At 35.1% G+C, this 27226-nt stretch overlaps 1 protein-coding gene across 1 annotated transcript in view; it reads left to right on the top strand.

Moving 5' to 3' along the window:
• The first annotated feature begins 1398 nt into the window (after nt 1-1398).
• Nucleotides 1399-27226, top strand: part of PLCE1 (phospholipase C epsilon 1) — a 122047-nt gene continuing 96219 nt past the window's right edge. Inside the window, exon 1 of the mRNA XM_065746152.1 lies at nt 1399-2674. Within this exon, the coding sequence (XP_065602224.1) occupies nt 1487-2674 (1188 nt within the window). The 5' untranslated portion in view covers nt 1399-1486. The remainder of the gene's footprint in view (nt 2675-27226) is intronic.

Below are 27226 nucleotides of genomic sequence, written 5' to 3'. Positions count from 1 at the left end.
CAAGCAAACAAAAAAACCCACTATGAAATAGTTAAAGTGAACTATGGAAATCAGTATATAACTTTATCTTAGAGTCTATAATGGGATACAGACTTTAGGGACTGCTTAGGTGTGGATTTCTTAATGTATCTCCTCTACAGTTGGACTGTCGCAGCATTTTATTTTATGGGATGTTTTGTGAACTCTGATTCTAGTTCAATTCCTGTCCTTGCCACTCTATCCAACTACTGCTATCTCCTTCTCCACAACTCTTCTGTGAACTCTAGCTTTTATTTTACTTTCTGATGATAAAACTTCCTCTTGTCCCAGATCGGGGTCTCCCATCATCAGGCTGCTCTGGCACACACATGAGTGTTGTAATGTGTGAAGAATGTGAAACTTGTGGCTCTTTGTTCTGTCAGCGTCACTTTCCTTTGCTACACTCCCTCGTCTCTGCTCTGTTGTTGCATTAATAAAATCAAAATCTTGTTTCAAGTATTAAATTGCAATTATTTTTTTTTCGTGTGCATTAACTATAATTACTTTCTGAAAGAATGCTAGCAAACCTTACATCATCATATTTGTAGCTGAATGTAACTTCTCATTGAATTTGTTTTTGCTTTCTCGTGAGATGAATTGTGGGAAAATCGTTGCACTTTAACATTTCATTTTGTGAGAAAGTGGCATATCAGATATCCTGTTTACTAGAGAGTGCATTTTATCTTTTGATTTGGCAAATTACTTTTGGATGAAGATCAGCAACCAATAATAAAAGCTGATATTCTAAGATTAAAATAAAATATTAATCATAGTAATTTGAGTAGTTTCTACATGTCAGATCGCTTTGATTTTTAACCCTTCTTGACTTTTGTTTTTAATCAGTGTTTTAATATTTTAATTTACTTCACCTTCCTGCTTGTCTTTCTCAGTGATAAACTTATGGCCAAATTCTTTATTTTGTTGCACAGTAACAATGTAGAGGTTACTGAGAACAAAAACTGCATAACACCAAAACAATTTCTTTTTGTCTTAACTGTGATGATGGACTTTATGCCATAGATTCTATTCAAATTATTTATGTTTTTTCTTTTCTTTACAGAAAACCTCAACTTTTTGGATGTCCTGTCGAGGAGATGTATCTTTGGCATGGATTATGTTTTTTCTCTCCTACAACCTGAGGCAACAATGTATGTGCTACGTATGATAGAAGAATTACTTGTAGGCAGAGACAATTTGAAAGGCTATGTAACATTACAAAGCTGGTTTAAAAATGCTTGCATTTCTTGCCAGTAACACAAAACTGAGAGAGCCTGGTAGTCCAACAGTAAAACAACAACAAAATTGTTTCTTTTTTTCCCCAGTTCAGAAAAAGCAAGTAGTCAGTGTGTGTTTTATCGTGTGTTTCTTGATTATTTAGCACTGACTCTTTTATTATGCAGAAATAATGGAGTGAGAATTGGTAGGCACTCCCTCCCCACCACACATTTAGCAACTAAAGACTGTCAAGATGACCTCTGAAGAGATGACAGCTTCTGTTCTGGTCTCTGTTGTGCAGGGTAAAGTGATACCTGCTCAGTCAGCTGGAGATGAAAATACTGAAAATGCTTTGGACACCAGTGTTATAAAAAGACACGCTGCCAGTCCAGGAAGGCAAACCACACGCACTGTCTCGTATTTACACAGACTGGAAGAAGAAAGTCTTCAGGGCTCAGTGCCCAAATTATTCACTTTGACAAACAAACAAATGACTGATGGCAATATTAATGAAAACTTCTGGGAGAGAAACAACACCATCTCTGATTCAGTGAAATTTCTTAACATTAACTGTAACATTGTGCGGAAAAACTATGAGAGCAATATTCCATGTGGTCAGCTGTATAAATCTTGTGGCCCTTTAACACGGGGAGAGGCATGTCTAGAAACTGGAATTCCTGTTTCACTGGAAAGAGCTATGCTTGCTGAAATTCAGTTGAAAATGAATGGACCTTCATTAAGAAGTCAAAGAGTGGTAAATAAGAGTGATGGCAATGATACTGATGAAGTAGCCTTTTTTCACTTTCACTGTGCTAGTGAAGGGAATATATCAAAGGCTTTGTGCAAATTGCACAACAGCTTCATTTTGAATGACTGCTTACAGCCAGTAAGTGTTGGCAGTAGTAACACTACTGGCTCCCCAGCATGCACTTGCACGTTAGTGGAGTTGACAAATGACTGTGAGAATGAAAATGGGCAACGCTTGTATGATGACACTTTAAGGGATAAGTACTTCTGTCTGGAAAGAGCACCACGAAAGGTTAAAGTGGCATGCTCAGGTCACAACTTCTTTGGAAATAACTTTACTGGAAGAATGCCCTCAAAGCCCTTTCTGAGCCATTTTGAAGACTGTAATGATAACTGTGAAGAAGAGATGGAGGAGGACTTTTTTAGAAACAAAAAGGAACGTTCCACATTATTAATAAGACGTTTCTGTAAAAATGATAAGGAGGTTAAAAAATCGGTTTATACTGGAACGAGAGCGATTGTTAGGACTTTACCTTCAGGGCACATAGGAACTGTTGCTTGGAATTACGTTGAGCAGAGGGAAAACAGCAGTGGCTTGAAGCATTCTAGGATTACAACAGAACAGCGAACCATAATTCAGAGCTTAATAAAGTGGGAATTTAATTCCTTTCTTGAGACGTCTTTATGGTATGAGGTAAGCTTTTCATAATTTGTTTGTTTTCACTTGTAAGAGTCTTGCTAGCATGATAACATTTCATTTAACAAAACGCTTTCAATTAGTAAACCTAGTAACAATAGGGTATTTCACTTGGCCGTGCTGAACCTTATGTTGAACAATACTTTTCAGAAGAATGTCTTATCCTTAGAAACTTGAGTTTAAGATTGACATGAGGGAAAATGCATGATTTTAGATTTGTAGGAAGTTATACATATGCATATGTATGTTTAGATGTGCACATTTTATATAGATACACATATATGAGTATGTATGAATTTGTATACAAATTCATATTATGTAAGCAGATAATATACCTATATAATATATACATTCTTTATATAAAGTAATATAAATTAATATTTATACATGTCTGCACATATAAGCATATATTAGTATATACTATATTATATACAGAAATTGAATATATAGGACATCTATGTGTTTAAAAAAAAACCGATTAATATATTACCACTATAGTAATTCCATGGAATAAACTTTATCGTATGGTAAGTGTGTAGTGTTAGATCACAAAAAAATAGTTACTTTGAAAAATACAGTATTTTATCAAAATTACAGGTATTTGCAGTCCTTTTGACTGAGAAATTGTATAGTGGTTCATTAATATATAATAATGTGCTATTATATCTCTATTCTTTATTTTCTTAGTAAATAATACAAGTTTTTCTAAGTTTAGAATTGAAATCATAATGCCTAAAATGTTATTGTGGAAATGACATAGCACATACAGAATATGCTATATTACATTAAATAGTGAGAGATTTTCTGTGGTGTTAGAAATAAAGTTGATGTCAATTGAATCTGTAAAAGGGATTTTGGCAGTTGGTACTCAAAGATAAATCTGAAAGGTGGCTACTGCCCAGCTAAAGCCAGGAGGATGACAACAGCAAGCAAAACTGCTTCAGTAGAAGTAAGACAGGAGAGGTTCCTTAGCTTAGCAAAATAGAGGATGTGATTCTTGAAATGTATGAGTAGCATCTAGGGAAAGGACAATAACCATAGTAAAAGTCAGATAAGCAGCTATGCTTATGAAGCAGTCCTGAATAAACTTAGGTTGAGAAGCTTCTAGGAGTTAGTGGTGAGACACTGCAACAGCCTTCAGTAGGAAATAAATGGTGGAAAAATGAATTATTTCGATGGTGGAATGTGTTAAGCTGATGAAATGGATTACATGACGTTTTGTCAGTGCTGACAATTGAATGGACTTGATGGTTCAGAAGCTCCATGACAGTTTTGCCCTCCTCGTACCTTACAAAAATATTTTTCCATTTAAATAGAGAATTGGAAAACTGCAGGAACAGATATATATTATTTGTTTTGCACCAGGTGGCAGAAGTTTATGGTGCTGTTCATTACTGTGGTATTTACTGTCCTAATCTGTGAAAGCGTAAACTTGCTGGCACAGCACGTGCACTGCATGGTGCATGGTCACACTCCCACAAAGGAATTAATATGAGCCACGTACTTATCTTATATGGTATCCACTTAGTGCGTTTATATTTTCATTGTAAGGTTTTTTTTTTGGAGGGAAAAGAGAATTTTGTGGCTGAGCTTTAGGGTTACTTCTGTTCATGTACGAACGGAAAGGTGAGGATGTGTTTAGGATTCTTCATTAGGCATTTCCGATGTGACTTTGGTTTCTTAGGTTTTACTGTGCATGAATGTTTTACCACTTCACACCACTGCCACACTATACTGAATTGTTTTAGGGTGTGAGGGCGTTAATTAGAAAACTTCTGTAGGAGTACCTTTACTAACCCAGAAATAAACATGATACGTTCTTGCTGAATAATTACTGAAATGCAAAACATTCTGTCCATAACAAATGTCTCTAACAGGCACAGTAAAGCAATCTGTGTAACTACAATGTGGAGAGCGCTTTCTTGTTGGAAAAAAAATATTAAAATGCACATTTCCAGGGTTGTTTTCTTTTTCCCCTAGGTCGTGATTATAAATATTTTTCTTATTAACCTCCGTATTCGATCTCTTAATGTATAGTATGAGTCAAGTGTTTGGGGTGTTTCCTGCGATTTTACTGTCATGTTATTTCAGCAATAATGTTTCTTTGTTTATGGCTCATATTAGCCTTATAGATATTTCTACACAAACACGGAAAGTAACGCAGTGGATGTGGCAAATACATGGACCTGTTGTACGTATGTGGTGGGTTAAAATAATTCAATGAATTATGATCATTTGTAGGAAGCTTTCATACCAGTAAGTAGTAAATGAATGTATTAATCTGTTCTTCCTTTCCCCTTATCTCACCCTTTGAGCATGCATTCTGTTTGGAACAGCGAAGTGAACAGCGCTTCTGTTCCTTGGGGGAAAAAAGTCGGAGAAATTAAGTTTTCATAGCAGTGCTGGCATAGCATGGAACAATAGAGACCTTTATGTTTTAAGTAGGAAAATGTGGCTCTCATTTGTGCATATCCCTTACATAAAAATTCTACTGCTAATAAAGGAAAGACATTGAACTGTTTTCTTGCTATTTAATTTTTTACTTTCTCTACATAGGGAGGTGGCTCTGAAACTTTGGGTTGTAGAAAAAATACATATATTCTTAATTTAACACGTGATTACTGTATACAGATATTTTTAATGCAAATTTTTACTCCTCTGAACTTAATTTATGCACTGTATATAGAGAGAAGATTTATTGCAAAATTGAAAAATAATTTGACATATAGTTTTTGCAGCTCCATACAATGCAAAGCTTACCCTGATCAAATAGGCATGAAGAGCACTTGTATCTATGAGAAGTTTGCTTTTCAGTGATGGAACAGTGAAGGTGTGCAGGCTTTTCACAGTACAGTATTATTGAAGTGTCCCAAATACGGAGAATTTTTCATGGAAACAAACGTTGACAGTGTATTTGCATTTGATTTGCTTGGTCTCATGCAATGCATCTGCTTCTTTAGCTCAGCTGCATTTTATTAGCAATGTGTATAAGGTTTAAAGTCAGAGTTTTGAGAAACACTGAACCACCTGTGTCTGTGAGATGCTGGGTTTATAGCACTGAAGTCTTTTTTCTTTTTTTTTATTAATTTATTTATTTTTTCTTGTTATGCTGCTGGATTGGTAATCTTGTATGAATGAAGTGGACAGGTCTGGCATTTGAGTCCTGCTAGGTGACTCTCTCAAACCAGGTAGGTGACCTCAAGATCTCTAGATGGCAGCTGCAACAACAGAGTTGCAATTTGTAATATCTGGATTCTTCAGCCAGGCTAATTCTGCAGGGTCAGGACCACCTTTGCTGTGTCATTACATTCCTAATGCAATTAGTTTGAGCATCAAGAAGCAAGAGCTCTGCTGGCCAATTAAACTTTGGAAAGATGAAAGTTAGCACAGTAACATACTGTCCACTCTTCATAGCAGTTTAGGCTCTATTCACCTGCAAACTACCAGTATAGCAACAATTGAAGCTAACTTAATTACCTGTACATTTGCTTCCAGATAGAAAATTATTTCTAATGTAAATTTGTCTTGAGGATTTCATACTTAGTTTAATGATTTGATATGATAATTTAGCATCTATTAGGTTTTATTGTTTGTTTGTTGTTTGTTTGTGTTTTTGTTTGTTTGTTTCTGTCCATAGGGTGTTTGATTCAGATGAATGTAGTGCAAGGGTTTTGGAAAACCTATGACTGTTTAAAGATTCTTATAATAGGAATTCTACTTTTCCATAAGGTTGATCCACAGCTGGTGGCATCTCTTAAAAAAGGGGAAAAGGTTCTGTAGATATAAAGTTTTTATTCTCTTGTTAATGTGATATCTAAAATAGTAATCTTGGACAACATTTTTAAATATACAGAGTCAGACACAAGTGTTTTTCTGTTTAATGTATGACATCTCTCTGAAATTTTTAATTTACAATTAATTGCAAATTCTAAATAAGAAAGAAAAATTAATATACTGTAATGGAATTTTCATCCTATCAAGGTTGGTTTGCTATTTTTTTTTCCTTTTCCCTTCCAGGGAGCTATCAACAACTCCAACTCAAGTGGATGTATTTTTGTTGAATGCCTTTGTGGCATTTCTGAAAATACAAGTTATGTGACTCAGTTTCGTTTTGATTTTAGAATATACAGTCTTCTTCTATGGGGGATATTTTAATTATTAAATGAATTGCCAGGTAGGTGGGGTCAGATGGGTGTTTCACTGTCCGTCATGTTTTGACAACCAATTGCTCTAACTAAATACAGGATCACTTTACATCAAATGTTAACATGAACTTATATGTTTATGATCAAAGGAAGGATTTGTAATCCTGTATGTTCAGAAGAATAAATATGTATATGGCTGTTTTTATGCAGTGTAGGATTTACTAGTAACCTTTTCTAGTCAGTATAGTGCAACTCTCTTTTTAACTTAATAATATCTTGTAAGATTCTTGTACATTGTACTCAAGTTTTATTTATGTAAGTAAAAGATCTGTGCTATCTTGTAAGTGAAACAATAACTTGAAAGCATCTGCCTTATTCCATCTATTAATGGTAATACGAAGAAGTATAAATATCTTCAGAAACATGCTGTGTTTCACTGAGATGGCTGGTATGATTTTGTGAACAGATGCTAAGCTTGTGTGTGTGGCCAGAAGAAATCGCCTGGTGAAATTATTCTTTCAGACTCTGTGAACTTCCCAAGCCACAAAGCATCCCCCCAAAATTAAATTCTTTTGACTTTTCAGTTCTTTTAGTTGTTCCTGTAGGAATTTCAGATCTCGGTTTACTGTGTTATCATTATTTTGATAGAATTATGTGTAGTTCTTCCCTCCTTGCTCCACATGTAAAACATGGAGTTCTTTAAATTGACTTTTTTTTACCCTCTGTTCTCCAGGTTTGAACGCAGACCAAAAATGTAACACTTTTTATGTTATAGTTTTAGGAAAGTGATACTTTGCAATTACTGTGGATGAGACAGATTTGAATATTGATTTTTTTTTCCCAATTGCAAACAAAATTTCTAGTTTAACTTTTAGAGGAAACAAATAACATAAGGCAAATAATCTGCAAATGGCAGAGGTCCACTTTCACTCTGACAATAACTTTCTTCTGTCAGTGCATAAGAATTTTTCCTGTTTTCCTGTTATTAATGTTGTCGTGCTTTTAAGTTAGAAGATTTATATTAATATGCTGAAGTGGTTAGCACATATGGATGAGCTGTTTGCTGTCTATGTTTTTATTTCTTTGTTTCTCAATAGAAGTAATTACTCTTCTGTATGAAGAAAATAAGTTCGTTAGCAAAATTGTCTGGAAAAAAAACAAAGAAAAGAGAAGCCAAATAGGCATGAAATTATGTTTTCCCTTCAGTAAGTGTTGTAAAAATAAATTGAACTTTGTTAAATGAAGTTCTCTACTTATATTTGCTTTGGGTTGAATTACTTCAGTTTTATAGGCTAGCTTTAAAAATAGAAAATTTAGCCTCTGTAGAAGTTTTTTTTTTAACTGTACTTTATTACTATGATGTGTGATAGAATTAGAGATAAATCTCATAATACTTTGTGTTATTTTGTAGTTGACTTATGGCTTTAACAATCTGGGGCCAAATGATGAACAATAAGTTTTAGCTGTGAGCATACTTAGGTAGTTAGAGCCAATAGTGTGGGAGTCTTGGCAAGAGCAATATGCTATGGCTTCAGTTTTTCCACATTTTCTGGCTTTCCTTCTAGTGACTGTTCATTAACTGTAAAGAAGCATGAAGATCTGTTTTAGAAAATCTCTCTGCCGCATATTACAGTGCTCATTTTGGGGTGTTAGATTGTTAAAGTTGGACATGCTTCTGAATTCTTTCTCAGGTGAAACTAACTTATCTTCATTACCTACATGAACTGTTGAAAACTTTGGGTTGCTTACTACTCTGGTATGCTTGACTAAAAACTGTGCCCTATAAAGGTTGCTCTGTTGCTGTGTGAATAACTGAAATCTGAAATTAAGAGGTTTCATTTATATTTCAATTAATTTAACTTTTCTACAATCTTTCTGGGACATCTTGAAAAGTTTTGTAAAGCAGAATAATCTTGATTTGACAGTAATTTATAGATGTGTACCTTATTGGTGTGAAATGTCAAGAAGGTCATGTAAAATGATACTTGCCACAATACTTAAGGTGTCCTGCATGAGATTTAAGGCTATTCAGTTAGTGATTTGATATCATATGGTTGTGAACTCCTGGTTGCATAGACTTTTGGCTGAAAATACAGGCTGGTGACAGCTTAAAAAAGGAATAAAAATTGAACATAATCCAGCTTCCAGTTCCTATCCAACTGCTATGAGCTGGACTGTTAAGGGACACGAAGGCTCTGAGGGTGCTCCCACACCAACCAGAGCCGATTACATCAGTGCAGCAGTTGGGACCAGGGTGACTCAGGGCAGCGAGACAGCACACGGCTTTCATCAGGAATGTTGGAAGTGGGGCATTGCTGGAAACAACTCTCACTTTTACAACCACATTTTAGGTTTTCTTCTAGTAATTTGACTAGAAAATTATATAATTAAAAGCCATTCTTTCCCTGTGAAACTTAGGTATCAGACATTGCTGCAAATTGTATGACAGTACCCATTTTTAAACTTCGAAACTAGCTGGATACAGTCATTTTTGAAATGAGATTTGAAGCTTCATTTTTTAGATGCACTCATCAATCCCCTGGTTGAGTATGAGAGAGGAAAGTATGTTGGCTTGGCTTGTGCTCATTCTTTCTTACAGATCATATTCTTGTCTTCCCATTTGTGTAAAGTTCAGAAGAGTCTTTTCATCTCTGGATTTATAACTTACTGTTTTGAAGTTAGGATTTCTTTAGCGTAATAAATAAGGATATACCTACACATAAGTTCCCTGTCAAGGTATAAAATGTGCAGCAGTAGTAAAAAAGCCCCTTTGGTTTTATGTTAAAATCACTTCTTTTAGAATTCTGAATAATTTCATTTCTTTGAAAAGAAAAGCTTCTTTTCTTCTTCTTCTTCTTCTTCTTTTTTTTTAACTTAGCTTTTCCAGTAATTGTAAGGTCTGTTGACTGTTACCAGAATTTAGACTATTCATTATTCCATAATAAAGTAATGAGATTATTTTAACATATTTAAAATTAATTCTCAAACTCCCCATTATTATTTTGATTTTATTCTCCTGACACTGAAAATTGTTTTGAAGCAATCAGCAGACACCGGCCTTCATTAGTAAAACCTGAGCAAAACAAAGGATGTATTACTAACTGCACTAGTTTCATGTTACAGCGATCTTAATTCTTAGTGTTCAGGAATTCCCTTCAAGTATTAGAGAATGGGTTAAAACCTGGTCATATTGAAATCTGTTTAAAAGCTCTTGTTGAGATAGTGTGACTTGGAGGGAGAAAAAGCAGCATGTGCAAGGTGGAGCTGAGCTGTTGGCTTTGTGAGATCCATAATTTTACATCAAACATTTTAATAACAAGACGTACACCAAGTTTAGTAGTGTCTTTTTAAAATGAAAACAAAAATGTTTGTATAAACGTGTATATGAAAACTCTTTAGTAAGCATCCATTGTACACATTTTTATTGTTCAGACTACTTGGAAGCCTTGCTTCTGGACTTGAATCTAATGTCCTAACTGCCTTACAAACAAACGATGATCACATCTGGATCACTGGATTTAGAGGCAGGTAGTTAGTGAACTCAGTCAGGAGTTGGAGAAGACAAATTGCTCCCAAACACTTCTGTGCTGTGGCTAATTTTTTTTTATCCTAACAAACTTAGCTCTGTGCTGCACTGCAGTCTGTAGAAGATGTGTATCCTAAGTGTCGAGTAGTTAAAAAAACAATCAACTGCTTTTCCCACTAGTTCCAACTGTTAGTATTTGTTAATTTCAAAACAAAGACCAAGGTTGTTGTGTTTTGTTTTGTTTTGTTTTTCCAATATGTGGCCAATCAACACTTAGATTCTTCTCTAGATTGAATGATAATTCTGAGTAGTTTATCTTTCAGCAGAAAGTAAGAAAGTATCTGAGCTGCTGAGCTCCTGTGCTCTAGGTGAGCAGGATCAAGAAAAAGATCCCTGAGAGAAAACTGTTAGGAATTTATCTTGAGTAATTTGCAGACTTGGAATATCATGATACTAAGTTGGTGCAGTTATAGTTTTGACCCTGTGTGTATGTAAGGTATTTTCTTTGAAAAGTTTTCAAACCTTGCAGTTGCTATGGGAACCATAACATTAGATTTCTGTTCTGTTGTTTACAACCTTAAGATTGCAATATATACACTAAAGATGACTTGTGTTTTTTAAATATATATGTTCTGAATGGGGAAAAAGATTATTTAATAAACATTTGGAATGTTTCCCTGTATGGAAATTTATGTGTATTCTGGCTTACCTACATGTCCTTTTGAAACGTAGAGTGCAGTAATATCTCGTATTTTGCCATGAATGTGGAAGGAGACTTTGGATTCTTTGGCATCAAGTCATTAAACAGGTTGAAATGTATAAAAGATGTGTAGAGTTTATAAACAAGTGAGAAGTGTAGCATGGTTCACATTTAGAACGGCAGTGTATTGATTTTCTCATTCTCTAAAAGAGTGGTCAGGTGCTGGAATGGGCTGCCCAGGGAGGAGGTGTAGTCACTGACCCTGGAGGTATTCAAGGAACATTTTGTCACTGTGTTGAGGAACATGGTTTAGTGAGAATGATTGGTGATAGGTGGACAGTTGGACTGGATGATCTTGTAGGTCTTTTCCAACCTTGGTGATTCTGTGATGCTAGCAGTCTAGATGGAAATAGGAGTTCTTGTTTCTTCATGTTTTGGTTTTTTTTCCTCCCTTTTTTTTTTTCAATAGCAGGTTGGAGATGTACTTGACTTTTGTAACAGCTAGAATGCTTCTTTTGAGCAAAAAAATTCTTCAGACTTCCATCATGAGCAGGCATTTGTGAATCATTTCATATTTTGTTTAGCTTGCTCATTGTTTCTTTGCCATAGAATTGCAGTCTTTCCAAATCAAACCCTTATAAATTATGATCGTTTTAGACACATTTTTTAGTTTTGAACACATTTCTAATAGCGCTTTAGCCTTGACCAGCTGTTTCCTGTTTTTCCTCCCAGTGGTTCAGCTGCTGAGAAGATAAATGCATCAATAGTTTGTTTCAGATTTAAAATTACTTTTGTAAAATGATGGGAAATTGAAACAAATATGTTGGACACCGTTACAAGTAAAGTTAAGGTGAAATTGAGAAGACGGAGTTTTGTTTGCTTTTCCTAGAAGTTCTTTCACAAAGCTTTTGATGCACGAGGAACTCTTTTGATACAGGAAAATCAGTCCATCATCAGAAAACAGCAAAGTGAAACTTTGCATGGTGAATTTGGGTGTGTGAGACTGAGTTTTTCAAGCCATTCCAAGTTTTTTGTCCATGTGGGGACATTTTGATTTATCTGATCTATGAGCTACATGATGATGTTACCATTAAATCACAGTTGTTCTCCCTTACCTCCCCCTAATTTTTGGACTGATCAGCATAGAGAGTGTGTTCACTTTTGTCATTTGAATTCTAGAACTGAGTTCATACACATGTTTTTTGCGGAATGAAACAGGGCATCTTTACCAGGAGAGGTGAGGCAAAAGTTGAGATATTACCTTTCTGTTAGGAATGACTTGTGCACTACTCTTTTTGTTCCTGGTGAAGTTACTCCATATCCAGATAGCATTTCTCTTGTCCTAGATACAGACATCTTTCTAAAAGTGCTTAAATGAGTTATAAACACTTTTCTGGTTACTAAATGTAGATAGTAATGAAAAGATTGCCCTCTGTCTTTCTGTGTTTTAGTCCTTCCCGTGTTCTCTGTGTATAGGTGATATTTAGTCTGCGCCCTTGTACATAATAGAAACACACACCTTCATAGACAGTCAATAGTATGTCAGTTCCCATGGACAGTGATACTCATTTGATGAAGGCTTTAGATATTTTTTACCTAATAGATCACTGAGATTCCTATCAGTGAATAGCAGAGGAAGAGCCTTGCCTGAGATGAAGGGCCTAGCTCCAGAACCACTTACTCCTCTGAAGGAAGGCGCTCTAACCTTTGACTGTTTTTTGTCTATCCTGTATCTGGTCCCCTATTTCTGTCTTTCCCCATGGTTTTCAGGCTCCTCCTTTCCTTTTGGTGGATGACTCTAAGACTTGCTCTTTCTTTTTAGACTTCCTGACCATGGAAGTCTCCAAGGAGAGTCTCACTAAATTTTGAGAAGGGAAATGGGGAGTGGTTCCTTCCTTTCTCTGATCTTTCAGGGATATACATACATATATATTTTTTTTAATGAAACTGTCAGTGAACTAAACAGCATTTAAACTTCATGTTAAACAACTGATATGCAAATGGTTGTAGTATTACTCTTTTAGACTGGAACTGATTTTCCAAAAAAACTGGTATTTCTGACTGAAGTTAAATGTCTATTTCATCATACAACTATAAAGAATAGTACATTTGTTACTTATTTTTTTTTCTGTTGTACTTGTCAGGGGAAAAAAAGAGGTATTTACTCATTAGTCTTTACATTAAGTGTTAATGATCAGATTCCTCTTACCCTTCCTAATTTTAATTTCTCCAGTTTGCCAAGAAACACAAGGAAAACAACAGCCAAGATGACAGCAGAATCACAGGAAATGCCCATGTGGCTGTGACTCAGTGGATCCAAGAGAACAAAAAAAGAAAAAAACCTCTTTTACATGAAGTAAAAGAAGTGGAAACTGATTTAATAGTACTGGGTAGAATTTACTAATGAGATACAAAAGGTAGTTAACTGAAAGAACATAGTGAAAAGGAGCCAGTGTTCTATGAAAAAGTTGGAAGGAAAATAAAAGAGATAGTTGACAAAGAGTCCTTTGAGTTTTGAAAGTTAAAAAAAAAAGTGGTGAGGAAAAAGCCAGCAACAAAATCCTATTTCCAGTCTTAACAAAAATTAAATGTTTTGCCACTTCTCTATGGAAATAAGAAATACCTAGACCAATGCTGGTACTATCATGATTGTTATGTACAAAGGTGGTGCTTCCAAGCAGAAGTATTACAAAAATTTAAAGAATTTGGAGAGTGATTGTTAGTTATCATTTTCTTTCAAAACCATTATGGACAGAAGTACAGTGACAGGGACAAGCATGCGTGGCAATTGGGCTATTTTCTTGGCTTCTTGGTTTTTTCATTAGATGATATTTTATAGTGTTGTTTTGGTGTCCCCCCCCACCCCAAAATGTTATCTACCATGGAAAGTATCTGATGAAAGTAGCATACTTCTTAAAACTAGTTGCTGGTTTAAAAAAATTCAAATCTGCAAGCTGAGCAAATGAATTTCAAACATAACATCTGAGAAAAAAGTGGTTTAAAATTCTGGGAAATTAATGAAATCTCTTCACAATGGAATTTTGGAAAGCTTAGAATAACAAAGTTTCTTAAAAGACATATTCAACATGGGTATCTGTCATCTCAAGTTTGTGTGATTTTTACAAACTTAAAGGCTTTGATCTCTCTCATGTGATTTTGCTCGTAGATTATAAGTATTGTGATAAGAACAGCATTTGATGTGCATATGCACAGAGTTATTGGGCTACCTAGGTGACAGTTAAAGTATATACATCACAGTTTGGAAACCCATGACTGGATCTACAATTTAGCTGATTTAGATTTTGCAGTTTATGAATGAGATGAGATTATTTCTTTCATGTTCTATTGATAATTATTTTGTTGACTCAAATTTAAGACAACATTGTGAGTTGATATCTTTTTTGGAAAACAGAGTTGCCATTAAGTCTCAATTGTAGAATAAATTAAAATATAAGCCTCTAATAAGCTTTGCGTCATCACCTTGTAGTCTAGCTTGTGCCTCTGTGTCCATGCCATCCATTTTCCTTGCTGCCTCCTCTTCTGCCATGCAAACTGCAGTTTTAGATAGTTTTCACCTTCTGCCTTTCACCTTTACTGCCTTTGTCCCTGTGGTCCTCTTGTTGAGCATGCTGGTATCCTTTGACACTATGAGCCTGGGGGTCCTTGTGCCCGTGGTCCATCTCTGATCATCCCGCAGATAATTGAGTGAGAAGGAACTGGATGACACAGTATGCTTGCAGGATAGGAAAACAAATTCAGATTTCTAGATGTTTATCAGACTGCAGTGTTAAGACATGAGTCTTTGAGACTTGTAAAGACTAGATTAATTATTGAATAATAGTGAAAGCTGTTTTTTTTTTAAATCTTCTAGATGCTTCATTCTGAAGGATTCCAGTGCCCCTCCCCACCAAGAAGAAAGGCCTATAAAATTAAAAATGCACTAAGCACTGACAAAGTTATCAAAGGGAAATTTGAAACTACCTTGTTTCAATAATGTGTCAGAGTGCTGTTGTCACTGAGCATTCAGCAATGGTATTTTATTTATACTTTTCTAATATTAAGCAAGCCAACAAGTCACTGAAATTGGTTTGTCTCTTCTACAAAGCACCTATTTATAAAAAAATATTATTGAATTTACTGTTTTTTCTCCTATCTCTTGTAAAAAGAGGTTGTTCTCATTAATAAGTCTCTTAATATCTCATCTAGCTGTTAATATTCCATAACACCTAGGTATGAATAAAGGGCATAAAAGCAATTCTGTTTTTTATTTCCTGCCAAAAGCAAACTTGGTGATATGACTTAGCTAGTTTCAGATGGCTCTGAGACACTGAGACTTTGTAGATTTTTGGTTCAGAGGTCTAACAGTACAAGTTGCTACTATCCTGCCAGCTGCTGACATGATGGTCTTTGTTTTAGCCTTGTTCCATGTTCAGGTGCATATGATCTGGGCAACATCAGTCAGTGAAATAAGGAGATCAGAACTATTCTTTATCAGAGCTGCTCCTCCCAAACAGGAGATGGATGATGGGAAAGCTTTATTTATGTAATTATTTTCAGTACAGTACTTTAGTGTATTATTCAAAAAAGCCACAGCCAAGAATTTTAAATACAGGACTTTAAATTAGACACTAAAGATTCATGATTAGTATACTGGATAATACTATCATTATTTTAGAGATTCTGGTTGCCTGGTACTTCTCATAATTAGACCTCTAACATTTAAAAGTCTTAAAGATTCAAAGGTTCAATTGTAGGAGGCCAATTTGAGCAAATCTGCCCAAATTCCATTGAAGCACTGTTAAAAATATTGAGAATATTTGTGTCTTTCTGATTCCAATATCACTGTAATCACTGTTCTCCAATTAGTTCTGGTTTACATACATATTTACTTGTGTGCACACGTAGATGCAGATATCCAGATTATAAGTAATGATGATCAAGTCTTTGTCTTAGAATAGTTCTTGTAACAGTGCAGCTTATTGGAGAACTTGGATAAACTGTAGTAGTAAAATGATTCTTCTACCATCTTCACCTTGAACTACATCTCTGACAGACTGCTTTGCCGGTACAACTTTCCTGGTAGAACTCTATTAGCATCTCCTTGCTTAGAGGGAAGAGGCTGCTGTTTCAAAACACCTGTGTGACATTTGTGTAAAAGCTCATTATTTATCCTATAAATATGCTACAGAACATCTTTTTATTGAGTTTTCTAAATTGTTATTGAAGTTTGTATTTTAGGAGAAAATATCGGAAAATTCTGTTCTTCACTCATATCAGTGATTTGACTTTATTAAAAGGAAAGTGTGGGTTACATGCCATCTGGTGGATAAAATTATTTATACAGTTTTACTTGCAATCTTGATATATTTAAAAAGCAGCTGCTATTAACAGTGCAAGTAAATTTCTCTGTTACGCTGTGTTTTCATTTTTAATTGGCATTAGTGGGTATTTCTGTAGTCAGAAGTTAAACTGAAAATGGAGTTCCTGGTTTTTTTTAATATGAAATGAAGTTGGTTGTGGTATATGGTTAGTGTGTCATATCTTACTCAAAACCAAAATAGAAAATAACCATTTTTACCCAATTTAAATATTAATTCTAATGGTTTAAAAATGCATGCCGATCAAAGACCTCCTTACCGCAAATTATTATCTGTCTGATATGGTCTCTGCAAAAAGACTGTACATTGGTCTGTCTGTACCAACATGGCAGGCAAGAGTGTGTAGCTCATGTCCAACAGTGGCCTTCAGATTCTATTCCTTGCAGATGTTTGTTGTTTTTTTTTTTCTCCCCAGCAGTTGCTGCACATTCTCATGAAATGTAGTTTTGTACAGAATGCTGTGCTTAAAAAAAATTAGCTCTACTGGAGTATGTATTTGAAAAAGTCTGGATTAGGCAGAATGCAGGAAAGAGTATGGCCAGTGTTCATATACTGTTCACACAAATTGACATGTAACTTCAGGATTTATGTTTCAGAACTGTTTACTGAGTAGTCATAGCACGGGGTAACAAGCAGCTGAGTGGTCAATGTATACTGATTCTGTTAGAGAACATTATGTTGGGGATAATTTTATTTTTTTCTATTTTAGCAGAAATGGAGGAATCTAGTGTCCTGGTATGCACTAGAAGGCTGATATTGTGACTGCTTCTATTTTTTTTTTTCTTCAGAGTGAACAAACATAGTGTATTCACTTTATTTTTTTCTAAACTTAGTCTTAGCACATCAGAAAAAGATAGAAAAAAATCATTCATACTGTCATTTGTACTGTGATTTACTAAAGATTGGATCAAATAAAAGCAATTTTGTGCATGTAATCTGAAAATAAATTATCCAAGTACGTTGTAATCAATGCATGTGTGAGATGGAATTGTCTTCACCATGCTATGTACTATGATGCTTCTGTTAGCTAATGTAATGGCAAGGAGAGAGCTGAAAAGTGACACAATGGAAAAACCAGGTAACACTAGTGGCTCTATATGCTCCTGATTTCACTGAGCTAGTTCAGGGGTCTGTGCTGCACCACATTCCCCACCCTGGAGGTTTATTAGTTTCATCATGGTGCACAAACAATATTGAGATTTAATAGCACATGGAAACATCTATGGCTTGTTTTAAGATGGGAAGTAACTGGCTTATTTGGGAGTATTTAAAAAGATACTTCTTGACAGTAAATTTTCATCCAGTAGACTCAAGAGATTTCTTACATGTGACTCCAAATTTCATGGCTCTGTTATTCTTCTTGTAACTAGTTTATTTTTTAACATTCAAAGTTAAATAATATTTAAAAATCTAGATGAATAAATGTTCATACTATTTGGAAAAAATAGAGTTTGTTTGCATCTTACTGTGACTGCTTATTTCTGCACTATACTCCTTTGGCACTTGTCCGTGTCAAGTACTCTGTGGAGAAACAGCATACACAAACTTCATCCTGCTTCTAACTGTTTTTCTTGTTGGGAAGCACACGTTCAGTGGAGAATTGCCAACATGGCTACAGTTTTATAGTTCTTCACGTGGCGATGTATTTTTTCAGACACACATGTATGCTGCACTATGAATCTTACGGGTCAGAAAGGTTTTGTGCAATTATTTACCTTTGTTTTCATTTCCAACTTAAAAGGTACAGTTAGGGAGGTAGGTCTTTATCTTTTTGTGGGCATTGTTATAACATGTAGGTCAACCAGTCCAGGTCCAATTATTTAGAAGAATACGATCAATAAAATACACTGACAATCAGCACAGAGTGGTTTAAAGTGAGGAATTTGGTGTTTTGTTGCTTTTCTTCTGCAAACCAGACAAAATTAACTTTCCCTGAGGTGAATTTGCCTGCTGTGAAGCCAACATCTAAGGCTTTTTATGCTTATATGGCTTGGACATAGATTGTATTTTCTCTTGGATAGAGTCTTATGTCATGACAGTTATGTTTATGTGAATATAAACAAAAAGATTTGTTCTAATCAAATTATATGAATATAAAAGATTTATGTTTGCTTTGTTTTATTGCTTAAGATATACCGCTTGCATGTCTTTGAAAAACATTTTAAAAGCTGTATTTATGAAATTGTTGCTCTTGCAAACATTAAGTAAAATAAATTCTGTAAGAGCAAATTTTAAGATGGCTGTTATTTTCAGTCTTTAATATTTTGAGAATTAGATTTTCAATTGGAAACTTAAAAAAAAACAAACAAAACCTGTCAAGCCTTGATGCAGTTTGATGTAGGATTGTATTTTAAAAGATGAGAGAGAGTACTGTTTCACAGTCCGCTGATTTCTTTTCATTGTTTTTATTAAGAATCAAATAATATCTTCAAACCTAGGATTTTTGTTTTCTTTGAGTTGCCAGTGCATAGAAGCTTAACATGAAGTTAGGTGTTGATACAGGGCACCTGGACATTCTCAGGTGATATATATATATATAAAATGGAAGCAGTTCTCTTCCAAAATGGAGAAGTAGGAAGTGAAGATATATGAAAACTGAAAACTTCTGAAACTGGAAGGAAAAACCTTCTACATCTTGGCCTGCTAAGCAAGGTACTGCACTGTTTAAAGAAACAAACCAACCAACCAACAAAATCCAAACACACACTCAAGATTGAAATATCATTGATGTCTTAATTAGCGTGTTTTTAAAGTTGAATATCAAATTCCTTTTTGGAAACACCTGACCACCCATTTTACTTTCTATTAACTGAATAATACTGTGGGCAAATGGCTTTTGCTTATTTGTACCATTGTTGTGGTTGTAGAAAACAGTTTTTCTACCAGTAGGTGGAATCAGATGAAAATCTTCACTGTTAATCACACTTACAAGCTGTATTTTCTCATCTCATTACCAGCAGACATTTGAATAGATCTGGTTTAGCAGTTCTCAAGTAGCAGCAGCTTTCTAAAAACGATATAGCTCAGAAGAATACAAATTGATATTAAGTTAGCATTTATGTTTAAGAGAAGCATAGCTACCTTTGATTCTAGCTACACATATGTACTTTTGGAGAGTTCTCTTGGATGACTTAAAAACATTTTAACCTTGTGTTATGTTTACCACTGTCAGACTGCATATTTTATAATCTTGTTCTGATATTTTTGCACTGAGTGAGATGTCCAAAACTGTCCAGTCTGGCTGTTTATTCCAGTCAATTTTTTTTTTTAAATGGAAAGTTAAAACTGAAATCTTCAAACTGTTGACACTGCCCATACTGATCGAAATACTGATGAGGAGGGAAAAAAAGTCAAAAAACTTAGGAATGTGTACTTTGTAGACAATATTTTTAGAAAACCATTCTGATAGATAGTCTTTTCTTTTTTTAAAATTAGATTTGCTTTCAGTCCTTTTATGAAGAAAGTTGTCTATATAATTTCTTCATAAATCTAAGTGGCATTCATTAGAACAAAAAATCAGACAAGAAAAAGGAGTAGAGGTTTTCCAAATACTTCAGGTGTGAAAACTTTTGGTACTTGTGACACTTCATTAATTTTATGTCAAATTGTTGATAACATGATTGACATATATTTGTACCTGCTCTGAAAAATGAGTTTATGCACAAAAATTTCTTGAAGAATGGCTGATACTTTTTACCCACGTCATTGAAAGGGGAAGGTCATGCAGTGGAGGTTCTTTTATCTAGTCTTGTACTTGTGGCAGTTGCTGAGAGTTGCTCAGTGTGAAGAGAGAGAAAAGTTTTTCCTCAAGTTTCTTTAAGTACTTCTTATTTTGAAGATGTTATTTGCATTCCCATTTTCTTCACCTATACTGTTCATAACAGTATTATGTACTGAGGTTATGTTATAGTTTTTCTTCTGTGTGTTTTTGGAAGAGAAAAATTCACCAACCTAATACAAAATTTTTTGGTAAACTTTAGAAATTAGGCAGTATACAAGAAAGAAAACATCAAGGCCTATAGTGACACCATTTTCAGAGGGTCTTTGTCAGGAATAAAAAGTGCAGGTTAGACTTGAGTCTGTTCTTATAAATCCTTCTAAAACAGTGTCCTGAGTTTTAGTCTTCCTTCCTTTTCAGCAGTAACTTTATGAGCTGGAGAGTTCCCATTTATGTTCATGGAGGAAATAATTTTTCATGGTAATATTTTATCCTTTCACTGAGGAGCAGCTTTCCAGGGATGGTTTGTATCAAATCAAACAGAATATTTGTGATGAAAAGTACGAGTACTTGAAACAGCACAGTCTTTCTCAGTGAGAGAACTGGAGTACTTAGCATATTGCAAATGCATGTCTTGGTAGAGGCCCAGGCTCCAAAATATCTAAGAAGCTAAAACCATTTGGGACAAATCTACTGTAGGGTGAATACCCTGAATGAATAGCATCCACACAATATAGTGAAGATGGACAGTATTTTTACCCAGTAAATTAGGAAGGGCTCACCTACCGCCAAAGGTTGAGGCTTGCCTGGAACTCCACAACGGAAGGATCTCCAACAAGAGATGCTTCCCCAGTAGTGGTCAGCCCTTAAATAAAATCTGGGAGAGGTGAAGCCAGACTCCACCCCTCTCTTCACCTGTGCTCCTGCAGCTGACTCAGTGCTTGCCTTAGGTATCAATCAGTGGTCTAGGCTGATTCAGCAGTTCCCATACACCTACACAAGACAGATTTCATGAAAGGTATGTTGAACGTTTAATGCCAATGTTCTGCATCTATTTTTTTCTGCTTTGGCTTGGCTAGTAGACAAAAGAGGATGGATTTGTTGGATGTTAGCTTTGGTGGTGGGTTTTTATTTTATTCATAGTGTTCTGCGTGCTGTGATACCAACCCTTGCAGATTTGTGCTCTCCTCCAGTTTCATTCGTGTGGAGAAGTAGAAAGCTAGTGGTATATTTATTTAAAGATACTTATCTTTAAGTATCTTTAAATATTTACATCTCTGCTATGGCAAAAATGCTCTGCTCTTTGCAATGTCAATGAAGTTTGTAAAATTAAAGCTATATTAGAATTGACAGGCTCTTAATTAAGAGAGAGTACAATCTGAGATCTGCAGAGATGGTTTTTCTCTTTGGAAGAAGCTGAGTAATAGTGAACCTTCAACGTTTTGTCAAGAGAGTCCTGCAGCTGGGGAGAATGTCATCTCTTAAAGCAGGTTGCACCATTATTTTGCTAGCACAAGGCAGAAAGCTTTGAACTGTCATTCCTCAGACATTTTGCAGTGTTTCATTTACCTAAAATTCTTCGACATTATTGGTAAAACATAACTTTTCCTCCAGGGACTGGACGAGCAACAAATAACAAAAAGCTGTTGATGTGGGTTGGAGTGGGAGTCAAGTTATTCATCTGCTGAATTCCACAGACAAGTGGAATCTATTGTAAGTCATCTCATTCCATTAGGTCCATATGTTGTGGCACTGAAAAAAACCAAAAAACAAAAAAAGTGAATTTGTCTGGAAAGTCAATTGGTTTTCTTTCTAACCCTATGCTAAGACAAAGAGAACTAAGTTTTTTTTCCAGTGCCTATCTCCAGATGGGCTCAGGCGTGTTGTCACTTATCTCTTGTTCTGCATGTGACATTTGGAGGTTCTGATGAGATCTCAGAAGCAGCTCAGGCCTGAATACTTAGTGAGAGTACTCATCTGCTGTCTCCCAGCCTTGCCTTATTTTTTACTTTAAGATGCTGTGTTTGTGCAGGGTGGAATATGTTCAGGACCGTGGGGACACAATGATCTTCAGTTCAGCTGATGACATTACCAAACTATACATGGAATTTAGATACTCTTTTGTTCTTCTGCACAATCCCTAAGACACCAAAGAGAAAAAAGAATTTCATTGTTTATCTGCCAGAAGTGCACTTAAATTGTATTTGAAAAAATCTGTTAGATTTTTGTTTTGTTGGGACTGCCAAAAACAGATTAGCTGTCTTGAAATGTTTCATTGCATAGTGGATCAAGCTGCACATTAAAGAACCTTTAAAGAGTAAAGCAGTTTTTGTCCTAGATGGTATCAGAACTGACACTATTGGGTAATGGTATGGTCGTAGGCACTTAAATAGTTTATTATGGATTCCAAAAGTTCAGAATTTTCAGTTTGAATTACGTCTTTTGTTCTGGTGCTGTGTTCTAAACTTTCAAAGATCTTTTTTGTTGCTATTGAAGAATAATAGCTATGAAAGAAGGTGAGCATCAGCAGTGCAGAATAAGAGGTAAATGTACAGCTTCTAGATCTCCTTAGCTAAATGTGTAGCTTTAAAAAATCTTTAGTAGCATTTCTTATAACTTCTCTTTTAAAAAGCATTTTGCTAAAAAATTGCTAATGTGCCCTTGAAAACATCCATATAGTCGAAAATTTTAATATTTGACAAACTAGATGTCCATATATTTTGCCAACAAACTTTATCTTTTATCAATTCTGTTGCATTTACGAAAAGCAGTTAAAACTACTCATGAATTTTATTACATTCACAACTTTGCTTAGTTCAAGGAAACCACTATAGCCTTACTTTACAGGGGAAATAGAAGCTTTTGCTGAAATTGGAATGATCACGGTAAAGATGGGCATCTTTTCATTCATGTATTTTATATAAGAGTAGGGCCACCTGTTAAGAAGAAAGGGTTTTCAGTGAAATGAAGGAACATGCTTGTTACGTAAGATTTGCAGCCTCTATATATTATCAGGTAGAAATGAAGCTATCTAGACATTTCTCTTTGTTTCCAATAGGACTTTTGGCAGGCCTGCTAATGAGGAATTGCTGTTTTTTGTAACTCATAGTTATGAAGCATGTATAATAATAAGGCATTTCTTTGAGGAACTCATCTGTGCTGAAAACTTGTCTGGTTGTGAGTGTATCCAGCGTGTTTTCAGTGGGAGAAATATCTTTAAGTATTGGTAAGATATGTCTCTGTCAAAGTTTCTAGGTTTTTCACTTGTGTTTCAGCAGGGTGTATCAGTAGCTATTAGTCAGAAAGTAAAGCCTGTGTGCCTACGTTTTTATTCTACCTAGAAACAGTTACTATTGGGCATAAAGTGGGCAAAGAAGGAGCAGACATCAGCCATTTCAGCAGTTACTTCTTCTGTTGTCCTTCAGCTCAAATGTGATGGATCTAGTAATATTTTCAAATAAAATAATTATCACTGGTTTATGTGGAAAAAAGTGTTCACTCTGTCTTCTTGTGCATACAAATTTATGAAAGGACTTTAGCAAGTGTTGATACTGTGGGAATGGATTGTCTTTTAGACACAAAATCCTGATCAGAAGGAAGAGTCAGATTTTGGATATCCTGTAGTTGCGCCTTGGCATCTGGAAGTGTATTTCTTCTTCAGTAAAAGCAAAGATTCTTTAGAAGTATAAATGGTAGGTTTTGTTCAGTAAAAATGTGCATGTGAAATCAGCATTGCTTCAATTTTAGAGCGATGAGAAAGCTGTATTGTAATATCAGTTCCAGTGCCAGATCCTACACTACTTGAAATGGCTGCAGTGTCTTAGAACCCATTTTGTGAAGGTTTTGTGAATACTTTTAAGCATTTTTACAGAAGTCTGATATTCTCACTGTCTTTACTTTTCTTGCTGGATGAATAAGTAGGTATATTAAATAATGATACACCTGTAAAGTAGTATGATATTAAAACATTTGTTATAGTTGAATATTGTCAGTAATAATCGTGACTGTTTTCAGTGAATAGGAAAAGCTGTAAACAGTGGTCTTTACCCTTTTTCTGTATTTGTTACTGTCTGTTAATAATTGTAAGAACAGACTGAAAGAAGATATCTTTCTACTGATAGGTAGATGTTTTGTATATTGTTTAATCTCCAGACACTCTAGCATTCAATTGTAGTATTACCTTTTCATTTCTTTGCTTATTTTTTCATAATATAGCAGGAGAGGGTGATTTAAATACAGGAAGGATTTTTTTTATATTGCTTCAAAAATGTTTTCAAAGGTCTGCAACTATCACTTTTCTTGCAGTTTCTCCTGCTCAGTGGCTTTCCTACTTCTTCTCTTATCACCTTACGTGTGATATAACATGCAAGGCATGTTATTCTCACTTATCATTGCTTTTCAATCAGCGTTTGTCTGCAGATGAAATTATTCAAGATGAGTATCTGAGCTAAAGAGTATCAAGGCCCACTCCTGAGATAAAGTTACCCAGGTTACCAGATATGGTTTTATTCAAAAAGCTTACGTGAAGTCTGGCACACTTTTAAGAGTCTTTGTGAGGAGTATGTGTCCATGAAGCCACACAAAATACCCACTGTGCATTTTCATCCATGTTCACTTCTTCATCTGTACTTAAAGATCTAAAAGAAAATTATTTAGTTTTCTTTGCTGGGAAAAATTCTCTTTTGTCTAGTTTGTGTTCCTCTCTGACCATGAAATACTCTTTAAGTGGCATACAGAAATCCATGAAATTTTTAAGTTTCTGGAAATTATGAGGGTTACTCCAAAAGTAATATGTCCTCTTTTATTATGATGGCCAACAATAGGCAGCTGGTGGTATGACAGTAGGGGCTGAACCTTCCAACCAATATTCTGTTACATTTTGTTGTTGTGTGACAGATGGCAGCAGAGAGCAGTCTGACACAGTGGCATATGACATGGAAGTGAATGTGAAGCAAAAGTGTGTCTTTGAATTCCTCCATGCAGGAAAAGTGGCACCCACTGACCTTCACTGATGTTTGCTGAACGTTTATGGTGTCCAAACAGTGGAGCACGATGGTGGGTGGAGCATTCAGCACTGGTGGCAGTGGGTCACTGGTGCAGATGTTTAATGGGTGTGGCAAGTAACTCAGGTTCATCACTGGTGAAAATGCATAACAAATAGTGGTGTCTGTGTTGGAAAATAGTATTTTGAAGCTGAGAATCTGCCCTACCAAATAGTGTTGCCATGCTCTTTATAGCTGTTTGTAGCTTTCATGGAAATAAGTAGGATGCATTACTTTCAGAGTGACCCACAAATGTCTGGAACAGATCTTTGATTTCTAAGATGTGCCCCCTTGTGAAGAAATAGGGTGAGTGAATGGGAGAGTACATCTGCAACTTCCCAGCTGATCACTGTGCAGCAACCTCAGCGGTTTGTTTTGGAACTGTTTCAAGAGGACAGTAATTAGAAATCATCTCATTGTGCTTATGTAATTTGGCTCAAAGTTTGTGCCTATTAATCTGTATATTTTCTGCAGTAATATAATCATATTGGTAGTTTAGAGATGAGGCATCTAATATGGTAAGAATTATTTTACTTTTATTTACAATGAGTTTACATCATGCCAGTAACGTTATTTTAGGTATTTAGAAAAAAAAATCTATAAATTGATTACATTATAGAGTATGCTTTGTATAAGTTCATACAATATCAAGAATCTAAGGCGATGTTTTCTAATAAATATAGCATTGCATCATTTCACTTGAAGCAGTGTAAACACAAAAGTCCAACATGTCAACACAATTAAATATTAAGTATTTAGATTTTATTATCTGTGTCTGTGGCTAAACTAAAATGCTTATGGAGTTTTTACAATGAACACATTTCCACTGCCTTCTGGAAAAGCAGACTTGTAAGAGCTGCAGAGGTGAGGCAGCACCATGTGAAAACCAGCAAAAGGATTAAGATTTGGCAATGCATGTCTTTTCTCTCCAGGCTCTCAGTCTCTGTGGACGAGAACAGACTGTCATCTTGTATTACTGAAAGCTAACTTGCAGTTTCTGCTCGTGTCTGCATGTTTTAATCTCTATATGGTTCTGTCATTTTTACTACCAGTTGATACGATATGGATGTGGTGAAACCTAAGGGAAAGAGGTATGGCTCATGTTATATAAAATAGTGAAAGTTTTTCTTACTGCAGGAATAACTGGAAGGCTATCCTACTTCAGAAAGAAGAACGTAGTGCTGTAGAAGATATATTTTTGGTGTATTAAGCAGAGTATTTTTTGTTGGAACATGCTACTTTTTCAGTCAGTACTTACTCTGCAAATGTAAACAATTATTAATTTATAAAAAGTCTGTGTTATTTCATTTCTGTTTAAATTAGAGGCAGTGCATGTGAATGTGTACTAACTTGTTGTGGTTAAATGATTGTAAATCCACAAGTCATTTTCGTATTTAAAGTTATGAAACTTGCACAAACTTTTAGCTACTTGTTTGCTTGGTATTAGGTTCTAGCTCTAGAAATAATGTTATATTCTTGCAGACTTTATTATTATTATTTTTTCTTTTTGTTCTGGTAAACAAAATGCTTGTAGTCTAGACACAGCTAGAGACAGCATTAAAGTCTCTAATAAGTGCCTCACTATTACTGTAAATTAATAAATATTCAATGTACAGTAAGGATATATGGAATATGCTTGCCATTAGCTAGTAATGTATGTTGCAGTCATTAACTGAATATGTGTTTGTTTTTGAATATACAGTAGAAATATAAATGAAACAAAATACCTATCACTTTCCTCAGTGTAATAAATAGTGAAGTTTTCAGTGGAAATACATTCAGGATGGTATTTGGTTATTATGCATACTTTTATAAATACTGTATTACTCTCTCATTGTATACATGTGAAGCCAGAGTTGCAGGCAGCTCACTACATCACTAATGATGATAAGAAAATCATTTCCTTTCTCAGACATGTTGTACTTTAAATAGTTGAAAAAGTTTGAAAATTGTGTAGTACCTAAGTGTACCAGCCTAGTCTTCTAGTAGAGTACTGTATTTTAGGAATTTAAACTATGAACAGTGCTTCTGACTTGACCC

Source organism: Cyrtonyx montezumae, unplaced genomic scaffold (assembly GCF_038088225.1).
Source record: "Cyrtonyx montezumae isolate F1298 unplaced genomic scaffold, pur_monq_1.0 scaffold_4, whole genome shotgun sequence".
NCBI lineage: Eukaryota > Metazoa > Chordata > Aves > Galliformes > Odontophoridae > Cyrtonyx > Cyrtonyx montezumae.
This window is presented reverse-complemented; position numbering and strand designations above follow the sequence as displayed.